At 46.5% G+C, this 17377-nt stretch overlaps 2 protein-coding genes and 1 non-coding gene across 6 annotated transcripts in view; 2 read left to right on the plus strand and 1 right to left on the minus strand.

Moving 5' to 3' along the window:
* Nucleotides 1-12027, minus strand: part of LOC135906992 (ocellar opsin-like) — a 67517-nt gene extending 55490 nt beyond the window's left edge. Inside the window, exon 1 of the mRNA XM_070531551.1 lies at nt 11932-12027. The gene's annotated coding sequence lies outside the window, so the exon portion shown is untranslated. The remainder of the gene's footprint in view (nt 1-11931) is intronic.
* LOC135906993 (monocarboxylate transporter 12-like) overlaps nt 1-14452 on the plus strand; it is an 84075-nt gene extending 69623 nt beyond the window's left edge. The window contains exons 1-9 of one of the 4 annotated variants that reach the window (XM_070531550.1): nt 4561-4646; nt 4907-5163; nt 7824-8074; nt 8694-8837; nt 10061-10448; nt 11870-12161; nt 12934-13186; nt 13464-13613; nt 14291-14452. In XM_070531550.1, the coding sequence (XP_070387651.1) occupies nt 7888-8074; nt 8694-8837; nt 10061-10448; nt 11870-12161; nt 12934-13186; nt 13464-13613; nt 14291-14316 (1440 nt within the window). In that variant the 5' untranslated portion in view covers nt 4561-4646; nt 4907-5163; nt 7824-7887 and the 3' untranslated portion in view covers nt 14317-14452. Of the gene's footprint in view, nt 1-4560; nt 4647-4906; nt 5164-7823; nt 8075-8693; nt 8838-10060; nt 10449-11869; nt 12162-12933; nt 13187-13463; nt 13614-14290 lie in introns of those variants that run through there. The other 3 variants (XM_065438643.2, XM_070531549.1, XM_065438641.2) reach the window with 3 other exon arrangements.
* Nucleotides 14453-16778: 2326 nt separating this feature from the next.
* Nucleotides 16779-16851, plus strand: TRNAT-CGU (transfer RNA threonine (anticodon CGU)). Its single transcript has one exon. It is a non-coding gene; the product is annotated as a tRNA-Thr (tRNA).
* The last annotated feature ends 526 nt before the right edge of the window (nt 16852-17377 follow it).

Below are 17377 nucleotides of genomic sequence, written 5' to 3' on the forward strand. Positions count from 1 at the left end.
TGCATAATTCTGGTAACAAAAGCTCACCCCTGAATTACCGCCCGATTTCGCTTACCAGCACCTGTTGCAAACTTCTTGAACATGTTATATTTACTAATCTCGTTGACTTTCTTGACTCGAACACATTTTTCACCTCTGCTCAACATGGTTTTCGCAAAACATTCTCATGTGAAACCCAACTAATATCTTTCACTCATAGATTACACTGTATTTTAGACCGCGCCTCCTGTGCCGACTGTGTATTTTTAGACTTCAGCAAAGCATTCGACAAGGTTTGCCACAAACTGCTCCTATTCAAGCTGAGTCTTTTAAACCTTGACAGTAACCTGCTGAAATGGATTGAGTGTTTTCTTACTAACCGTCATCAATTTGTTACTGCAAATAATTACGATTCATCATTGACTGAGGTTCGTTCTGGTGTGCCTCAGGGATCAGTACTAGGGCCCCTACTGTTCCTGATTTATATTAATGACCTACCTTCTTCATTGACATCTCACATTCACTTGTTTGCTGACTATTGCGTGATATATCGTGAAATAATTACTAACGACGACGCTAATGCTCTTCAGTTTGACTTGGACTACGTGATTGATTGGTGTAACACTTGGCTTATGGAACGTAATATTATTAAATGTAAAGTTATGCGCGTGCAGAGGAACACCTCAAGTACTCTTCCTACTTACTATCTAAATAAAATTCCTTTAGAACCCGTTAACTCATACAAATACTTAGGAGTTCATATAACAGCAAAACTAACCTGGAAAATTCACACTGAGTACATAATAAGTAAAGCTAATAGCATGCTCGGTTACTTACGCCACAAGTTTTCCAAAGCACCATCATCCTTAAAATTACTACTTTACCAGTCATTAGTGCGCCCTAAATTAGAATACGCTGCAGCTGTGTGGGACCCATACCATGAAAACCTTATTTCCTCACTCGAGCTTGTCCAAAATAACTCAGTCCGATTCATATTTTCAAATTATAACCGTACCGCTAGCATAACATCAATGAAGGACAATCTATCTCTTCCATCACTTGCATCTCGCAGAACAATAGCACGTTTGACACTGTTTCACAAATTTTATTACCATTCCTCCCTTCACAGTAACTTCATTTCTCAGCCTCATTACCTATCGAGCCGCATCGATCATCGCCATAAGGTCGGACTTCAAACAGGCAACACTAACACTTTCAGTCAATCTTTCTTTCCCAGATCATCACGACAGTGGAACCACCTTCCCTGTGAAATTGTATCTATTGTCGACAACAAACTGTTTCGTAAGGCTTTAGCTAACATTGTATAATTAGGAATTATTAACATGTTATTTCATTTACTTGCCGTACTTACAGGCGACTAAGGACGACACTGGTTAACATTGTACTAACAGGAATTATCAAGTTGCTACTTTGTTTACATTGTCTGTCGTACTTACAAATATTGTGCAAGATATTACATAGTATTGTATAATTAGTAATTACTAACACACTGCATTGTTTATTTTCCGTACTTTATTGTTATACTTCCCGTTTTCCCACTCCCCTCTGTAATGCCTTCGGGCCTTGAGGGTACCATAAATAAATAAATAAATAAATAAATAAATAAATAAATAAACGTATTTGTCAAACGTCCCGAATATAGGACCCGGCCTCACATTCACTTACCCCTCCACGAGGAAAGAGGATCCCACGTCTTAGAATCCCCAGTCGCAACAATACAGAGTCACTGTGGAACTTCTGGTGACGGCATTGCGGATGACGCTGCCCGATAGGCCCACGACGGTGTCCACTGTTTACAAATACGACTGTATACCAAAACTACTGTACTGAATGCAGCACTAAATAAATATTCTTCACATGTGTTAAAGCGAGCTTATAACTCACAGATTAAGCGTTTAGAGGACGCTGGATTTGCGAACACTGTCATTACCTGTTTGTGAAGGTACGGCTTCCAGCCTTAAGTGCGCCCATTAAGGAACTTGAATCTGATCAAATTAGCGAAGCAAAAAGAAAGACGCGTGGTAGTTCCATACATGCACAAAATGGCGCATGGCTTAAAGAATGTTGGTTCCAGGTACGACGTAGATGCACTGTTTTCTGAAAGAAATGCGGTAGAGCACATTTGCTGTAGAGGAGACAAAATGCTAACAGATAAGCAGGCAAACGGCAGATGCGCAGTGAGTCACGTCAACAAATACAATAGCAAGTACAAAAGGAGTTGTGTATGTCATTCCAATGTCGTGTGGTAATGATCATGTTGGACAAACGAAGTGCTGCATTATTGTTAGTCTTAGAGAGCATGAGATATCTCTACGAAGGGCTGTGCCACTGCCTCTTACTATGCATTGCAAATAATGTGGCAGTGTTCCTATCGTTAATGAAGCTTCTATTTTTAAACAGACAAGCCAGATGCCAAGAGAAATAGCAGAAGCGCACAACATAAAGATGAATGGGGGGGGGGGGGCATTTATATGTGAACCACCGGTCATTTTTCACGCGAAAGAATTTCGCTATTTATATCAGTCCCGATAAATACACCATCGAAGCGTATCACATGTCCTTCACATGTCCGCGTTTCTCGGACTTCGGCTTCTTTATATGTGTGTGAAGTTCCTGAATAAAATATGAGTTGTGAGTCAGTGCTGTGTTGCCGTGTTTTTCTTCCTTTTGTCCCTTTTCGTATTGTGCTGTTACGAAAAGTACGATGTCCAGAGGGAAGCACGATAGAGGAGCACGATACACACCTCATACATGGCGTGTTTCGATATGTCGTGGGGTATACAGTGTGTCGCTACTTTGCTTCATCGCTAATCGCATTAACTTCTACATTTATGGCGAGATAAATTTTGCCGCTCTTTTTTTCTTTTTCTTTTTTTTTGCCTCTGCAATGTCCCGGGTTACAAACGTCGTCAGGCCATGCGATCACACAGTGAGTGTGCGAGTGAGTGAAGGAACTTTATTGCAGGTCCGGCGAGGACGCGAACTCGTCGCGCACCCGGCTAGTCCCACGTCGGGACCGGCAGGTCTAGCCCATCGGCCCGGTCGCGGGCACGCCGGACCGCCCAGATTTGCTTTTCTAGAGCGGGGCTACGCAGAAGCGGGTCCCGCTCCTCCTTGGGTCGACATAGCCCAAGTTCATCACACAAACTGTGGCCACTAAATATAATGCTCTGTTGGCTTACGGTAAACACGTAGTTATTCATATTCTGAACAAGCGCGTGCTGGTCAGCGGCTGAAAGCAGCTCAATGCTTGGGTAGGGGCAATCAGCAAACCCATGATGCTACCTATTAGATACTGATGATATGTGGGAGGCTGCAACATAGGAAGCGGCCTCCCATTCGCCACCGGGCTCCACCGACAGCTCCGTAGCTACCGCAGAGAGTTCTTCGAAATTTCGCGTGTGTAAAAAGGTCGCGAATAATTATTTGCGATGCTGTGTGAAGCGAGCAGCTCCTATTCCAATTTATGGGAGAACAGAACCTGTCGGTATTACACCTGATAACGCCGATGGTGTCACGATCGGGGATGCCGTTGGACGTACGGTTGACGGTACGGTCGTGTGCTTAGCGCGACACAATAGGGAGTTTCGGAAACAGCGGAACCAGAGGTGGGGTGCGCTATCAACCGGGCATGTACAAGAACGCGAAAGGAGTACAAAAGAACGCACGTGGGGTTTCGGGTACGCAAACTCACTTGCAGGCGGGTATTGTTTCTGAAACTCGTTAATAATTGATGTTTTGCCAGCGCCCGTACAACAAGCAGGCACAGTGTTTTTGTGACTTTATTTAAAATATGGCAGGGAGGTCGGCCTGTGGTTGACTCCTCTAGCCTGCTACTCTGCGCCTTGATAGAGGGAAGAGGAGAAAACGAGAGTTATGCGAGCCGATGGTGGGAACAGAAAGACGTGACTGAATAGTCTGTCAGATAGACCTTTCACGGCGGCGAGTCAAGCCGCACAATGTTCAGAAATGGAATAATGCAAGCGCACAAGGTCACTCAGCTTCTAAAGCTATAAAAAGCGACAATATTTATGTGCCCGGTTTTCGAAACTTGACTCGCCAAACTATTCTTAAGTTAAGCTATGTACCAAAGGAAGTACCTCTGGCACCTGGTTAATGGCTTTATCAACGATGACAAGAAAATAAAACTGCGAAATCTTTACTGCTCAAACCGTTTCTGGTGAAAGCCCTAACGGGTCTCTGCACTTGAGCTCTTGCACTTGAACTTGCACTTGAAGCTCTTGAGAACTCCTGCTCGCCCTCTGAAGAACTTCGCAGAATTGACCGTATACAACTCCAGGCAGCTGCAACGAAGTAAACGACACGTATAGTTCACGGAGGACGGGCCGGGCGTCGTCTCAGACTGGCTTGTTTCGCCAGCCGTTGTGCCGAGATTCTACCACCACCAACACCCATCGCAGCTGAGATAATTGCCCTGCGCATTCGCGTGTGTTCTCCTCTCACCGAGATAGCGCACCCATGGCGAGAAATCGGAACCCGAACGCCTTCTGATACCGCTGTGCTGCGTCACACTGAGCGGCGCGGTGGAAGCGGTGCGGGAGGGTGGATGATGGAGCCATGTGTTGTTATGGTTGAGGCCTGCTCGCCTGCCCAGGAACGACCGGACACGACCGGATAGATTCTAGGTCCAGTGCTGACCTTCTGTTAGCATTTCAAGTCCTCTGCTAAACCTCTCTCTCTCTTTCTCTTCCTTTTTTTTTTTTTGATGATAAGCTGTAGTCGATTTGATAGCTGCGTTTTTGGGAACTCGGGGTCTAATTGCGACTGAGACTCCCCGGTTGCTTGCAGAGTGCATGCTGTCGTAGACTTAGAAGACGTTCTCAGTGCTAGTGAGAGCATCAAGCAAAGTCGACGGCTGCGTTTCCTTTTTTTCTTTGGCTACCAGAATCTGAGAGGGCTGTCCACATTGTACTTTCTTGGTCGGCAGCTCGACGCAACGCCCTTCGAGGAGCGGAGTACACAGCGCATGGAAGCTTGATGCCTCTTCGGTGAGCAGCATCTATGGGAGCACCGTTTCGCCGCTTCGGCGCAGCCACAATGCCGGAGCACTAGCTGTAGCGACACTCGCTAAACAGCGGCAATTGCTTCAGGAACCGCTTCCGCGACAGCTTCGGACGCCCGGCTGCATTTGGTGCGCTCTAGGTAGGTTTCGTGCAAGGTCAATGAATGCATAGCCTTCGTCTGATATATACTATAACCTTATATTTTAACCCTCACTTTCGTTCCTTTTTTTTCCTGACGCCTATACAAGCCTATTCGAGCGTGGACAGTGGGATGAGACAGCTGTTTTCGACGAAAAAGCAGCGTCGTCGGTGAAACAGCATAGATGTTTGCACTGGTTTTGTACAACGCTTCTAGGCGTATTGCCGCGAGAGGAGTAGAAGACGTAGTTAAAGTATGTCGTATTTCAAAGCGCTCTATTCAGCACTAATTGCAGTCTTGCAAAAACACATTGCTAATCGTCGTCAATGATACGCCGCAAGGCATCAGGCTGAAAATTCTCCCTTGTGATTTATTTTAAGCGCAAGACATCGAAAAGTGCCCGTCCTTAAGTGTCACCAGCAAATATTCAAGCTGTTTTATGCCTCAGGAAAAATCTGCACATACCACGCATATGTGGGAATTGATGATAAGTGAAGCTTTTTTATATATGTAAGAAAATGGTGAAGCGAACATTATGCAAATGTAAGGATAATTACGCAAATGTTTGCACAATATAACAGTGATGCAATACAATTCTGGCGGACTGTTTGAGAAGGTGTGCATACTCAGAGACGCATGACTAGTTACATGTATACATGTTATCTCCATGCACGTGCTGTCTGTGCGGCAAGACAGGCGCAGTAGCAGCACCAGGGCGAATTGGAGGCGAATATGGTTTCGCTTTAAAGGGCGTGACTACAAAGCAGGCGGGAACTTAGCATAAAAGAACTAAGATGAGTGAACCTGTCTAAGTATGAGGTTTACAATGCACTAAAAACACTCCAATTTTCTTCCCGTGGCGCTTTTGTTACTTCACAAGCAGAGTTCAAGACAGATCATCGTCCCCCAAAAGGTACTTAACCGATAACCGTATGCGTATACTTTCCAGCACAAACTGAAGCAAGCCATATTTCTGAGCACCTAAATTGCATTCAAGCCCCATGTCATTGTCAGAGAGAGCTAGAGAGAGAGAGTTGCAAAGGAGAACACGTGACCGCCTCTTTTCGCAAGCCGTGTCTCAAAGCCTGCAATTAAAGGCCACTGTAAAAGAAAAAAGAAAGAATAGTAAGGCAGTGGTGCCTAGAAAAGTACTTTGCGAACGCTCAGAAACTAGTCGGCCTAAGTAGATGTCACTTGAACATTAACGTACGCGCCTTTGTACATGCGTGGATTATGTGAATCAGCTGAACGGAGAGAGAAGGCGAGGGAAACACTTGAAGGACTGAAGGAGCTTCCTTTGTTTTCGCTGATATTTTCTCTGGAATAATGAAGCACAAATCAGCGTTTTATGATAGGAACGCCCGAAACGACGCATATGCATAATAGAAGATTAATCTGTTTGTTTAACCCGCTGCGGTGTCTTAGCGGCTATGGTGTTGCGGCCGCATTTCGATGGGGGCGAAAGGCAAAAAACGCCCCTGTCCCGTGAATTTGGGGCACATTAAAGGTCCCTTGGTGGTCAAAATTAATCCGGAGTCCTACACTACAATGTGCCTCATAATCAAATCGTGGTTTTGGCATGTAAAATCCCAGAATTTATTCATTCATCTGTTCCTTCACGAAACTAATTTAGGCAGTACTTAGGTTAACTGTAAACAGTTATTAACTACTACTTTGCCTCAGTGTGGATTGACGTTAACACATACCTTCGAAATTTCTGTAGAAAGCCATTCTTGTGCTATGTCTGCATCCACAACCCAATAGCTGTCCTTAAGAGAAGGATATGTTGGCAGGCAATTCAAATTATTGTGTGCATTATACGGTGGGAGTTTTCCGTCTTTCGTTCATGGTTGCTGTATAACATGTAGTCATGGCGTTTGCAGTCAGTGGACTAACATTCCTACATTTTGGGGGGCGAGAGACTTGAGTGCCCGACTATTGTATAGACACGCTGTGCCTTGCCTAGCGCATGTGGTCAATCTAAACTCCAGTTTTCTTTCTTTCGCTCCATTATTCTCCTCCTCACATGTAAGGTAGCCAGCTGGACAAACTCAAGTTAACCGCTATGTCTTTCTTCCCCATTTCGCTCGGTCTTTACGTACACTAGCGGTCGACAGTATCCTCCTTTTTTTTTTACTTACTCAACTGTAGATGCGCTTCTGTAAATCCAAACAGTAGTCTTGATATTAAATTCAAGGTTGATATTACTTGGTCCTGTCAGAAAACTCACGACGTCACATTTGGCAAGCTACTAGTTTACACAAATTAGGTTTTTGTTTGTTTGTGGGTTGGTCTTTTTGCACACCTACACGTCGAGTTTATAACTGCTGAGAGAAAAGACCCGCTTCGGTGGCTTAGCGGCTGTGGTATGGCGCGGGATCAAATCCGGGCCAGGGGCGAAATGCACGCCCGCGTTAAAGATCCCCTGGTGGCCAATATCGTTGCAGAGTCCCTCACTATGGCGTGCCTCGTGATCAGGTCGTGCTTTTGGCTCGTTAGAACCCAGAATTTAATTAACAAAGGAAATTGTTCAGTCGCGCGCACACACAGCCAGCACGCTAATCTTGAACCGAAACTTCATTGCTCCTCGGATTTAGCTTCGCATAACATCCCGTCCACGATAGCAATGAACCGCAGCATATGGTTCTTTTTTCTTGCAGGTAGGCGCCATCGAGTGCGGCAACGAACAAAGCCTAGAGCCCTCCGGCAGAGACAGTATCCGCAATGGCGCTGCCAGACTCTCGCGCCTGCTGGCCCGTGGCAGCCTGCGCGGCCGTGTTCGTCTTCTTCGGCATGATGTTGACCAAGTCGGAGTCCGTCATGTACATAGGATTTATGGGCATGCTGCACATCAACCGCGAGGAAGCGTCGTGGCCACTGACGATCGCCATCATCATGTCGCAGCTCTCAGGTACTTACATGCACGAGAAAGCAACTGCGTGGCGCATTCTTTCGCATCGCCTAAGGTCACGATTCCCTATCCGACAGTCTCTATAAAAAATAAATGTTGTTCACCTAGTCAATGTAATATTCCTTTTATTAGAGGCTCAAAGCAAGGACGAAAAATGGCACAGGGAAGAGTTATGTCGGAATTATGTCGGCAAATCGCCATTGCAGTGCATCGAGTCATCGAATAAATCGCCTTCACCACGCCCGCTGTTAGCTTTCCTGGTAGCTCATTTTGTAGAGTGACTGCGGTGAAAATGCAGTGGTTATAAGTGCTGTCGCAGGGCCAGGACGAAGTTTTTTTCGGATTCGAGTTTTTTTTTTCTTTGGGAACTCGTAAGAGTCTGTGTGCTGTATAACTTAATTCATGCTGATTTCACATAGATGTAATCTTCTCATTAAAAGACGCATTGCTGTTTTTTGGCCGGTTACTGATTGTCTGCCATTCTTTTTCGCCGTATATCCCAATTAACTTGGCCGCGCTTCCTCTTGGCCCCAAGGCCCGGTGAAATGCCAGCAACAGCTCGAATATGCGCTGTTATTCGTTGCGTCTCCAATCCTTGGTCGTATTACCGGCATTTCAGGGCCCCTATACGGATTGCTTGGCCTGTGGCTTTCGGACCGGATCCTGCTTGTGGCTGGTGCCTTTCTCTGCGCACTGCCTGTGATGGCCTGCGCCCTGGCACAGAACCTTGGACAAGTCATTTTTCTATACGGTGTCCTCTATGGTAAGACCAAAAGACAAATCTCTGCAGCGCTTATGTAGCATTATTCGTATTCTGCTTTGCCTTCCTCTGCATTCAAGGGGACACTGAACTATGAACTATGAACAAAAACGATCTCTAAGAAAACAGGCGCAAGATACGATCATAAGACCTATGGTGTTCAGTCGTCAGACGTCTGACAACCGAACACCGTAGGACTTATGATCATGTCTTGCACCACGTTTTTTCACCACGTTTTTTCCTTCAGTCCTCGTCGATTGCGCTGTGCAAACAGGTCAAGCTTTTTTCATCGTTCCTTTTTTTCGTTGAACCGCTTGGCTATCGTTAGCTGGGACACACGTATATTCCTGTGCAAGCTATAAAACTGCAAGGTCGTCAATAGCGCTCTATTCTGTAGCCTTCTTTTCTTCTTTGCAAACTATGTATGAAACAAGGCTTTTTTCTTGGTGAATTTTCATCAAGCAGCCCAAGCAACCACTCTGTTATGCGTCGGGGCCTTTACATGCCACTGAGCGCAGGGGGAAGTAAAGCAGCTATGACGTTGCGAATGGTCGCAGGTTCGATCACCAGCCAAGGCGACCTCTCATGGCCGCGGAACGCAGGAGAAAGAAAGCTCGTGTTCAGTGACATGGAGAACTTTAAATAAGGACCCTAGATGGCCAACATCAATTTGGTTGCTAGCTTTACATCACAGATCTCGCATGCACTTAAATACTGTGTCAGTGAGCAGCATTAAGTGTCCTTGTCACGACTTTTTAATTTCTTCAAGAAGTCAAATAGCGCCTCCTTGTTGCAGACGAAGCACTCCAGTCGCCATAGTGCACCGATCGAGTAGGAACAGCCTCGTTTTCTTTCTATAACACTTCAACACTTCTTGACCTTTGGGCAACATTCTTGTAGTATATCAATGATTTGCATAGTGTTGCTCTATTCGTGGCTTATTATTTGCCACGTTTCTAAGAGTAGCTTCAACGGCTGGACATTGCCACCACCAAAGATGCAGCCCCGACTGTATGTAACATCTACCTGTGGTTTATTTCCCGCTGGTTTGCAATGTGGGCTTGTTGGTAACGCATATTGAATAGGTTTACGGTAGCACGATTAAAAGACAGGACAAAAGAAGACGCACAGGGACGTGCACAGCGCTGTTTGTGTACCTGTGTGTCTTCTTTTGTCTTGTCTTTTATTCGCACTACCGTAAACTTATTGAAGGTTATTTCACGCAGGCCTGGGCGTGGCTTGTGAAGAGCTGTTGCCGTTCACGGTAGTGGCTCGGCATTTCATTCGTTACCGAGGCACGGCCATGGGCCTGCTGTTCGTGGTGACTGCCATGTCCGGCTTCGTATCCCCGCTGATCGTCGAGACACTGCGGCAGGCCTTCGACTTCCGCATAGCTTTGCTCATACTGGGAGCCTTGCAGCTGAACATGCTGTTCGGCTGCATCTACGTCGACCGCGTCCCCCGTAGCGATGGCAACTGCTCCAGCGACCATAGTGGCTCCGAGCTGCCCAAGTCGCCGCTTGCTGTCAGGCGACCAAGAAGGAGCAGTTTCCAGGCCGCGTCGTTCGCGCATTCTTGTTCTAAGAGCCTCGTCGAATCGTTTACAGCGGCCAGGTAAGCGACTTTCGTCTTGAGCACCTGCCTTGGCTTGGCGGTGTTGAGCGCTTAAAAGATGCGTTCACAATGCTTCGTCATAGGTCCGGCTGCTGTCTGGTACCATTTTATTGCTTTCCTTCAGCTTATACTAAGCGCACTAATGAGTTAGCGTCCTCCTGCGCGTTCTAGTTGGACACCTTTTTCCTGTTCTTGGGCCGCACTACGTTTTAGGTGTGCTTCTAATAAATTATTAAAATAAAGAAACGAGAAACAAGCGAACAAACTAATGACCAGCAGCCACCTATGACTATACTATTGGCAAGATCAACTGCGAGTACTCCGATTCTATGATTTTTGCGTGAATACTAATACGGCACGTTTTTCTCTGGCAAGCTTCCGCCCCGACGTGCCGTGTCAGTATTTGCCGCGACATGCTATCCTACCAAATTAGTCACGGACTCCGTCATGAAACTTTTCCGTCGTTGACGGAAATCTGAAGCAACTTCAGAATATTATGGTGAAAGGGGTGCGTCGTACACTGAATCTTTAGCATCTTCAGGAAGTTCGCTTTGGGAAGAAAAGCGGTGGCGTGGTCGTACGTAACCGAGAACGTTAGCATAATCAGGATTAATATCCTCGCGAACGCACTTTGAACAAATTAACAGTGTCTAATCAGCCCAAATGAAACTTGCGTCGTCTATATACTGACACGCGCTCAAACGAACCCACAAATAGGCCAACGGGTAAGGGCATGAGCCAAGAGGACCTTATGCCTTGTAATGCATCCTGCGGTATACGCACCGCATACTCTCAACGCAGGTTATGGCTATTGTTCGCATCTAAGAAACCAATGTAAAAAATTGAAAGAGGTGGCAGTAGTGAATATGCACACGCTAGAACTCGTTCGGTTATGCTTGCAGAACTTCAATTTGATTTAATTAAATTCTGAGATTTGACGTGCTAAAACCACGACATGATCATGAGGCACGCCGTGGTAGGAAACACTGGAATAATTCTGGCCACCTGGGGATCTTTAACGCACAACTAAATAAAAGTACACGAGCGTTTCTGCATTCGGCCCACGTTGAAATGCAGCAGCCGCGACCGGGATCCGAACTCAGTAGCTCAGTAGTGCGACACCATAGCCACTGGGCTACAACTTCAACACAACTTCAACCGCACGAAAATGCAACCTAATTAACTGTAAAATTTCCTAACCGCTCAGTAGCAACAGTGTGTAACCTCCTCCGACGCGTTCACAGCCGTGAGAAGTGTGCCAAGGATGTCATTACTTAATGGCCTCAGCATGATACTCCTAACGGAAAAATGCGGACTTCCCGACTTATTACAACATGCTCTATGTGGCATCGTGATAACGCCCCCCATGACTGTTTCAGTGGCCACGCCGATGGCCTGAAAGCGGGGCGCCTGTCACGCAGGTCCATTCCGCCCAACCTGCGGCCACGCGAGGCGGACTCGCTTCTCGAGAAGTGCGACTCACCGTCGAGGAGGCTCGCACGCAACATGCGCTCGCTGGTGTCCGCGCAGTTCCTTCACGTGGCGGCATCTCGGGCGGTGTCGCTCTTTGTGCTCTCGTCGTTCCTGCTGACCGCCGTTGACTTCGGCTCGGACAACGGTCTCAGCGGATACGAGGCTGTCGCCCTGGTCACCGTCAGCGCCGTCGGGGACCTGGTGTCGAGGATAGGCACCGGCTTGATTCTGGACTCGAAGGTGTACTATTGCACCAACGCGCCTAATTGCCGCTGACAGACAAGGCAACATATATTGTTACGAAAGGAAGGAGAGATAAATATTTTTGCAGGCTAGTTACCATAATTCACATTATAGTAGGCCGAACGCACAAATAAGTCGACGTCGTAGACTTCAGCCCGGCCCTTCATATCTTATTAGACCTCGTGCTGTGACATCACAAATTCACATTAAAATGCTTAATGTTTTCTTCGTTTCGTGTATAATATTTTGTTAGTGTGGGTCAAGTTTTCCCTGTTGTTTTTTCAGCACTTAAAATTTTTAAATGTCGCTATGTGATAAACTAGGTTTCAAGCTGTGAAGTTCTAGTCAGCTCGTTACAGTATAAATGTTAGTCACGGACTCCGTCATGAAACTTTTCCGTCGTTGACGGAAATGTGAAGCAACTTCAGAATGGGCTTGTTTCGTCGACTGGTTGGTCGGGTAACTATGACGCCCAACTGTTCCATTGCCCAGAGTTCGAAGGAGACTGGTTGATGTTTGGGCTCTTTAATTCTACATCATGACGAATCGTACGCAGACGGACAAAAAAGGACAAGGCAGGCTCGTCTGTCGCTTCTTTTATTAACCGACTGCGCGTCTCTGGACTACGATTTGTCGTGATTTCGCAAGACACCTTTGTAGCCAAGAGAATGTGTTTCACAACTGAAATCACGACTCAGTGCCTGCTACCCTAACACTTGCCTTGTTCTTCTGGAATTATAGCTTCGGTTCCTACACTGCCTTGGCGCAGGTGATAAGCGCCGACGCCTTGATGGTCTGGAGCTTCGCCATCCAGGCAGCCTCCTTGGCTGTCATGGCGCTGGACAAGCGCTACTGGATCCTCCTGGCCAGCTGCTTCTTCACCGGCGTAACGGGCGGTGGACGAATATTCGCCTGCACCGTCATGGTTGCCGAGCTGTTCGACGAACGATCGCTACCACTAAGCCTGGGCGTCATGAATTTCATCGCCGGCATAATCTGCCTCGCACGGCCACCGCTCATTGGTTAGCTACCGTCATTGTTATCAGGAGAACACAAAGCTGCATTTATAACTTTTGTTAATGCAAAAAGAAACAATTATCCGTGGCGCTTGATGAAGTAAATGTGAGCGAAATATTGATGCCGCTAGTGGAACCAGCTCGAACATTGCGAAGTCTCTTCAAAGCGCAGACTTAGGGTCACGGGGGATTTTGACAATAAGTGTGATCTTTTCTTCGTTCGTCTTCATGTTCAGTTCAGTTTTATCCAGGTTCCTACACAAAGCACCCTTATCACTTGCAGGTTACATTCGGGACGTCATGGGTTCCTACGACGCGCTGTACATATCATTTGCTGTCACCAACGCCATTTTCACGATAACGTGGGCAATAAGCCTGTGCTGGCAAAAATGTCGTAGGAAACGGGAGTGGCATTTCATCGACGATCTTGCAGGTGAGAGCTAAAGACTGCGCGGCATGTGTCTGATGGAGTGCATTTGTACTTTTGCTGGGACCAACCTTCATAATTTGTTGTAGTATTTGGTGCACTGCGGCCATACCTACAATCACAAGTATTTCATGAAACTGATGTTTTCAGTAGAACTACCAGGCACGCGGTTAACGTATCGCCAGCTTTAGGCTATATAGTATACCACAAGCGTAAATCATCAGTGTTCTAAATCACAATCCGATCTGCCTTACGTTGTTCCGTTGGTCGTCTTCTTTCTTTCTTTCTTTCTTTCTTTCTTTCTTTCTTTCTTTCTTTCTTTCTTTCTTTCTTTCTTTCTTTCTTTCTTTCTTTCTTTCTTTCTTTCTTTCTTTCTTTCTTTCTTTCTTTCTTTCCTTCTTTCTTTCTTTCTTTCTTTCTTTCTTTCTTTGCCTAACGACGAGGTCAGGCTTGCTATTGCCGCATAAAGGCCCGAACATGTCCTTTACATTAACATCATGTAAGAAAGGGGCGTATCTAAGCCATCGTGCTTGATGGATATCTACCAGTAAACAAGGAAAGCACCTGGGGTGGCAGCCTAAATAATCATTAAAAGATCGGCGCAACACAATAAACGCACCAATTGACTTTCAGTCAGGCAAGCGCAAACTTTCAAACCGACATTCTTTTCCAACTGTTTCCAGGTGAGGAGCAAGAGACACGAAACTGACGAGCACGTAACCCGGACACATCAGCTGTGACTGTGCCCCCCAACCCTCTTGTTTTGTTTACTATTTATATACCACCAAGCACGCGTCTTCAGTGCCTTTAATTTATTGTACAATAAACACGACCTTTGAAAAGTTCTTCCGGAGGCTGGCGTGCTCGAAAGTTATAAATCATGCTTCATTTTAAATGCTTCATTTTAAATGAATACCATCAAATTTAACCGGTGACTCTCCGAGATACTGAAGCGGCTGCTGGCCAAGTAGTGCGGCCGTCATACATCTCTTTCACATACACCATGGTGAAGAAGTTGGTGCTCGAATTTGGTTGCCAAACGGGCAAATTCCAGCGCGAGCTTATGTGTCCTTCGCTATCGCTTGCCAACCAGCCACACTGGTTTACCAATCCTTTATTGTATCCGCACCTAAAAGGTATAGTGACGCTATCGCGCATCCCTTCTGTTTACTGTTTCACCAGTAAACGTAGGCTCAAATTACCTATCAGTATGTTACGCTGAATGTTTGCCTTGGGGTTCGCCGTGCCTCTATAATAAAAGCTTCCTTTTTTTTCGCTACCCTGCGCTCGATGGGCAAGTCGGCAATGATATAAGACGCGCACTCCAGAGATCGCGAACAGCCGTTAAGAACCTCATATACCTTGTGCACCTTCAAGGCACCCGCAGGGATACACAGTCCAAGTACGGAAGGTAAACGCTGTCACAGACGGTACGCCCAAATAGATGCGCACGTGCACGTATTGCGCGTGCATGCGTATTTTCGCAGTTCCCGAGAAAACATAATTTTGTGGTCTAACGTCCAGAAAGAATACATGGCTAATAAGGAATAAGTGTATGTAATCTGAGTGCATGGGGTGTTACTGCTGCGTTCCGCCCCCGCCGAAACGCTGCCATCGCGGCTAGTAATCGCACCCGCGACCTCGCGCTCAACAGCATGAACGCCGTATAGCCGCTGAACCACCGTGGTGGGTTGCCGAGAAAACCTATGTACCATGCGACGAGACAACAAATACATAAATAAGAGAGAGAGAGAGAGAGAGAGAGAGGGGTGCAGGGAGGTTAACCAGAGACGAGTTTCCGGTTTGCTACCCTGCACTGGTGCGGGTGGGGGGGGGCAGATATAGGGGTTGTAAGGACTACAATAAGCAAGAGGAGAAGAAAAAGAAATAAGAAAAAAAGAAGACAAGGAAACAGGCAACAGAACAAGAGTTTCAATCACAGGAGTTCACACAGGCCGGTCGATCTCAAGAAGCACAGCGCTTGCGCGGCCTTCTGATGCGATGTTAAGCCGCGTCGATGTTTCAGAATTCTTTCTTCAGACATGGGCTCGTCGTCCAACTGGTTCAGCGCCTGGTTCAGTCCTGGTGGAAGTCGGAGGCTTAAGGTTGGATCCAGTATGTATAAACGGGCGCGCATAAAATCTGCTTCATTTACTCTGATGTAGTGCATTGGCGAGCAAGTAGGCGGATCATGCTTGTAGCACCTGTCCGAGACGGTCGGATCGATAGGCGGTTGTCTTCTGCATGAGCCGAACGAGCAGCTTGATTGGCATGGTCATTGCCGGTGAAAACTCAGTGACTTGGTAGCCACTAAAAAATTATTTCATGTCCTCTTTCGGTCAGGTGATGTATGGCTTCTCTGATTTTCAAATACCAACTGTTCATGCGGACCACCGTAAAGCTGACAATGAACACCGCTGTGCCGTCTTCGAGTCGCAAAAAAAATCGACCGTTTATGTGTTGGTTCGTAATTAATAAATTATAGTGCGACTCGAAGTGCTGCGAGTTCTACTGCCGTCGACGTTGCCAAGTGCGGCGTTTTCACCTTGATGGCCGTGGCTTTTGCTGGAATGACGCCAGCTGCGGTGGAGCTCTTCGGCAGGACGACCGAGGCGAGTGTAAGGTTCGTAGCCCGCGCTCGCTGAATGCAGCGGTAGTATAAATTATGCAGACATGCGACTTCTGCATATATATTTGCTGATATGAAACAAAGCGAGCATTATGTAGGTATTAAGTAGGTCGTTATATCAGTGTCTTCAACGTCTGGCCCGAGCTTAAGGTCCAGGCGAGACTCGTTTTATGCGGTTCACGGTAAAATGCAAATACTGCAAACGCTACCACGACTGCTTTTTTGTTGTTTTTAAGAGTGAGGAGCTCTTTCGTCTCACTCGCACTGCGCCAAGTGAGACGAAATCGAGCCCCTCAGTTTCCTTTCTTCTCTCGTTTATTCATGGCGAAGGTCTCGAATCTGGCAGCCTTGATGTCATTAGGTAGCTTGTAAGGGCTTAGTAGCCTCGTGCCTGCTCTCCTAAGATCACGTGTTACGTGGCGCCATCGGACAAAAAGTATGTTCCACATCCGCTCACCATGACTCTGAGTGGCACTGGCTAACACTCCAAAGGCTAGGTCTACTACACATAAGTACCCAAGTTAGTGGACGAATTGATGGCCGTCGCCGTAGCACAATTGGTAGTGCAACGCACGCGTAATGCGGAGGTTGTGGGTTCGGCTCCCGCCGGCGACAAGTTATCTTTTCGTCCACTTTCATTTTCCCTTTCTTTATTATTTTCCACATTCAAATTCCAACCACAGATAACTTCACCGATGCTTCCTTGGCTTCATTGTCTGCTGGCTTTATTTGATTCTGAGTGCTTTTGGAAGTCTAATAGCCACTACGACGAAATCACTTTGGGAGGCAATGAAAACCAATCGAAATACAAAGGATATTTCAACGAGATTATGACGCTAGTGATCCGTTAAATGGAGGACAAAGTGAAATGGAAGCATTGCCTATGCGCAGGAAGGTCAGATAGAAGCAAGCCACTGTGGACAAGCGTATATATATACCTGACAGGCCCATTCTCTAAGCACTGGCTTATCGTCCATGCGCATCCGATGACGTTTAATGCTAGTGCTTGCACGATGCTGAACTTCAAAGTTGAACTTGTGCACCGAAGAAAACAAAATATAGTTTGATTTTGTAGGTACACGGTACTTGAAAACATTTCTTGTTCAGTGAAATGGGAAGTAAATGACTAGATGGAGAGAAT

This window comes from Dermacentor albipictus, chromosome 1, assembly GCF_038994185.2.
Source record: "Dermacentor albipictus isolate Rhodes 1998 colony chromosome 1, USDA_Dalb.pri_finalv2, whole genome shotgun sequence".
Classification (NCBI taxonomy): domain Eukaryota; kingdom Metazoa; phylum Arthropoda; class Arachnida; order Ixodida; family Ixodidae; genus Dermacentor; species Dermacentor albipictus.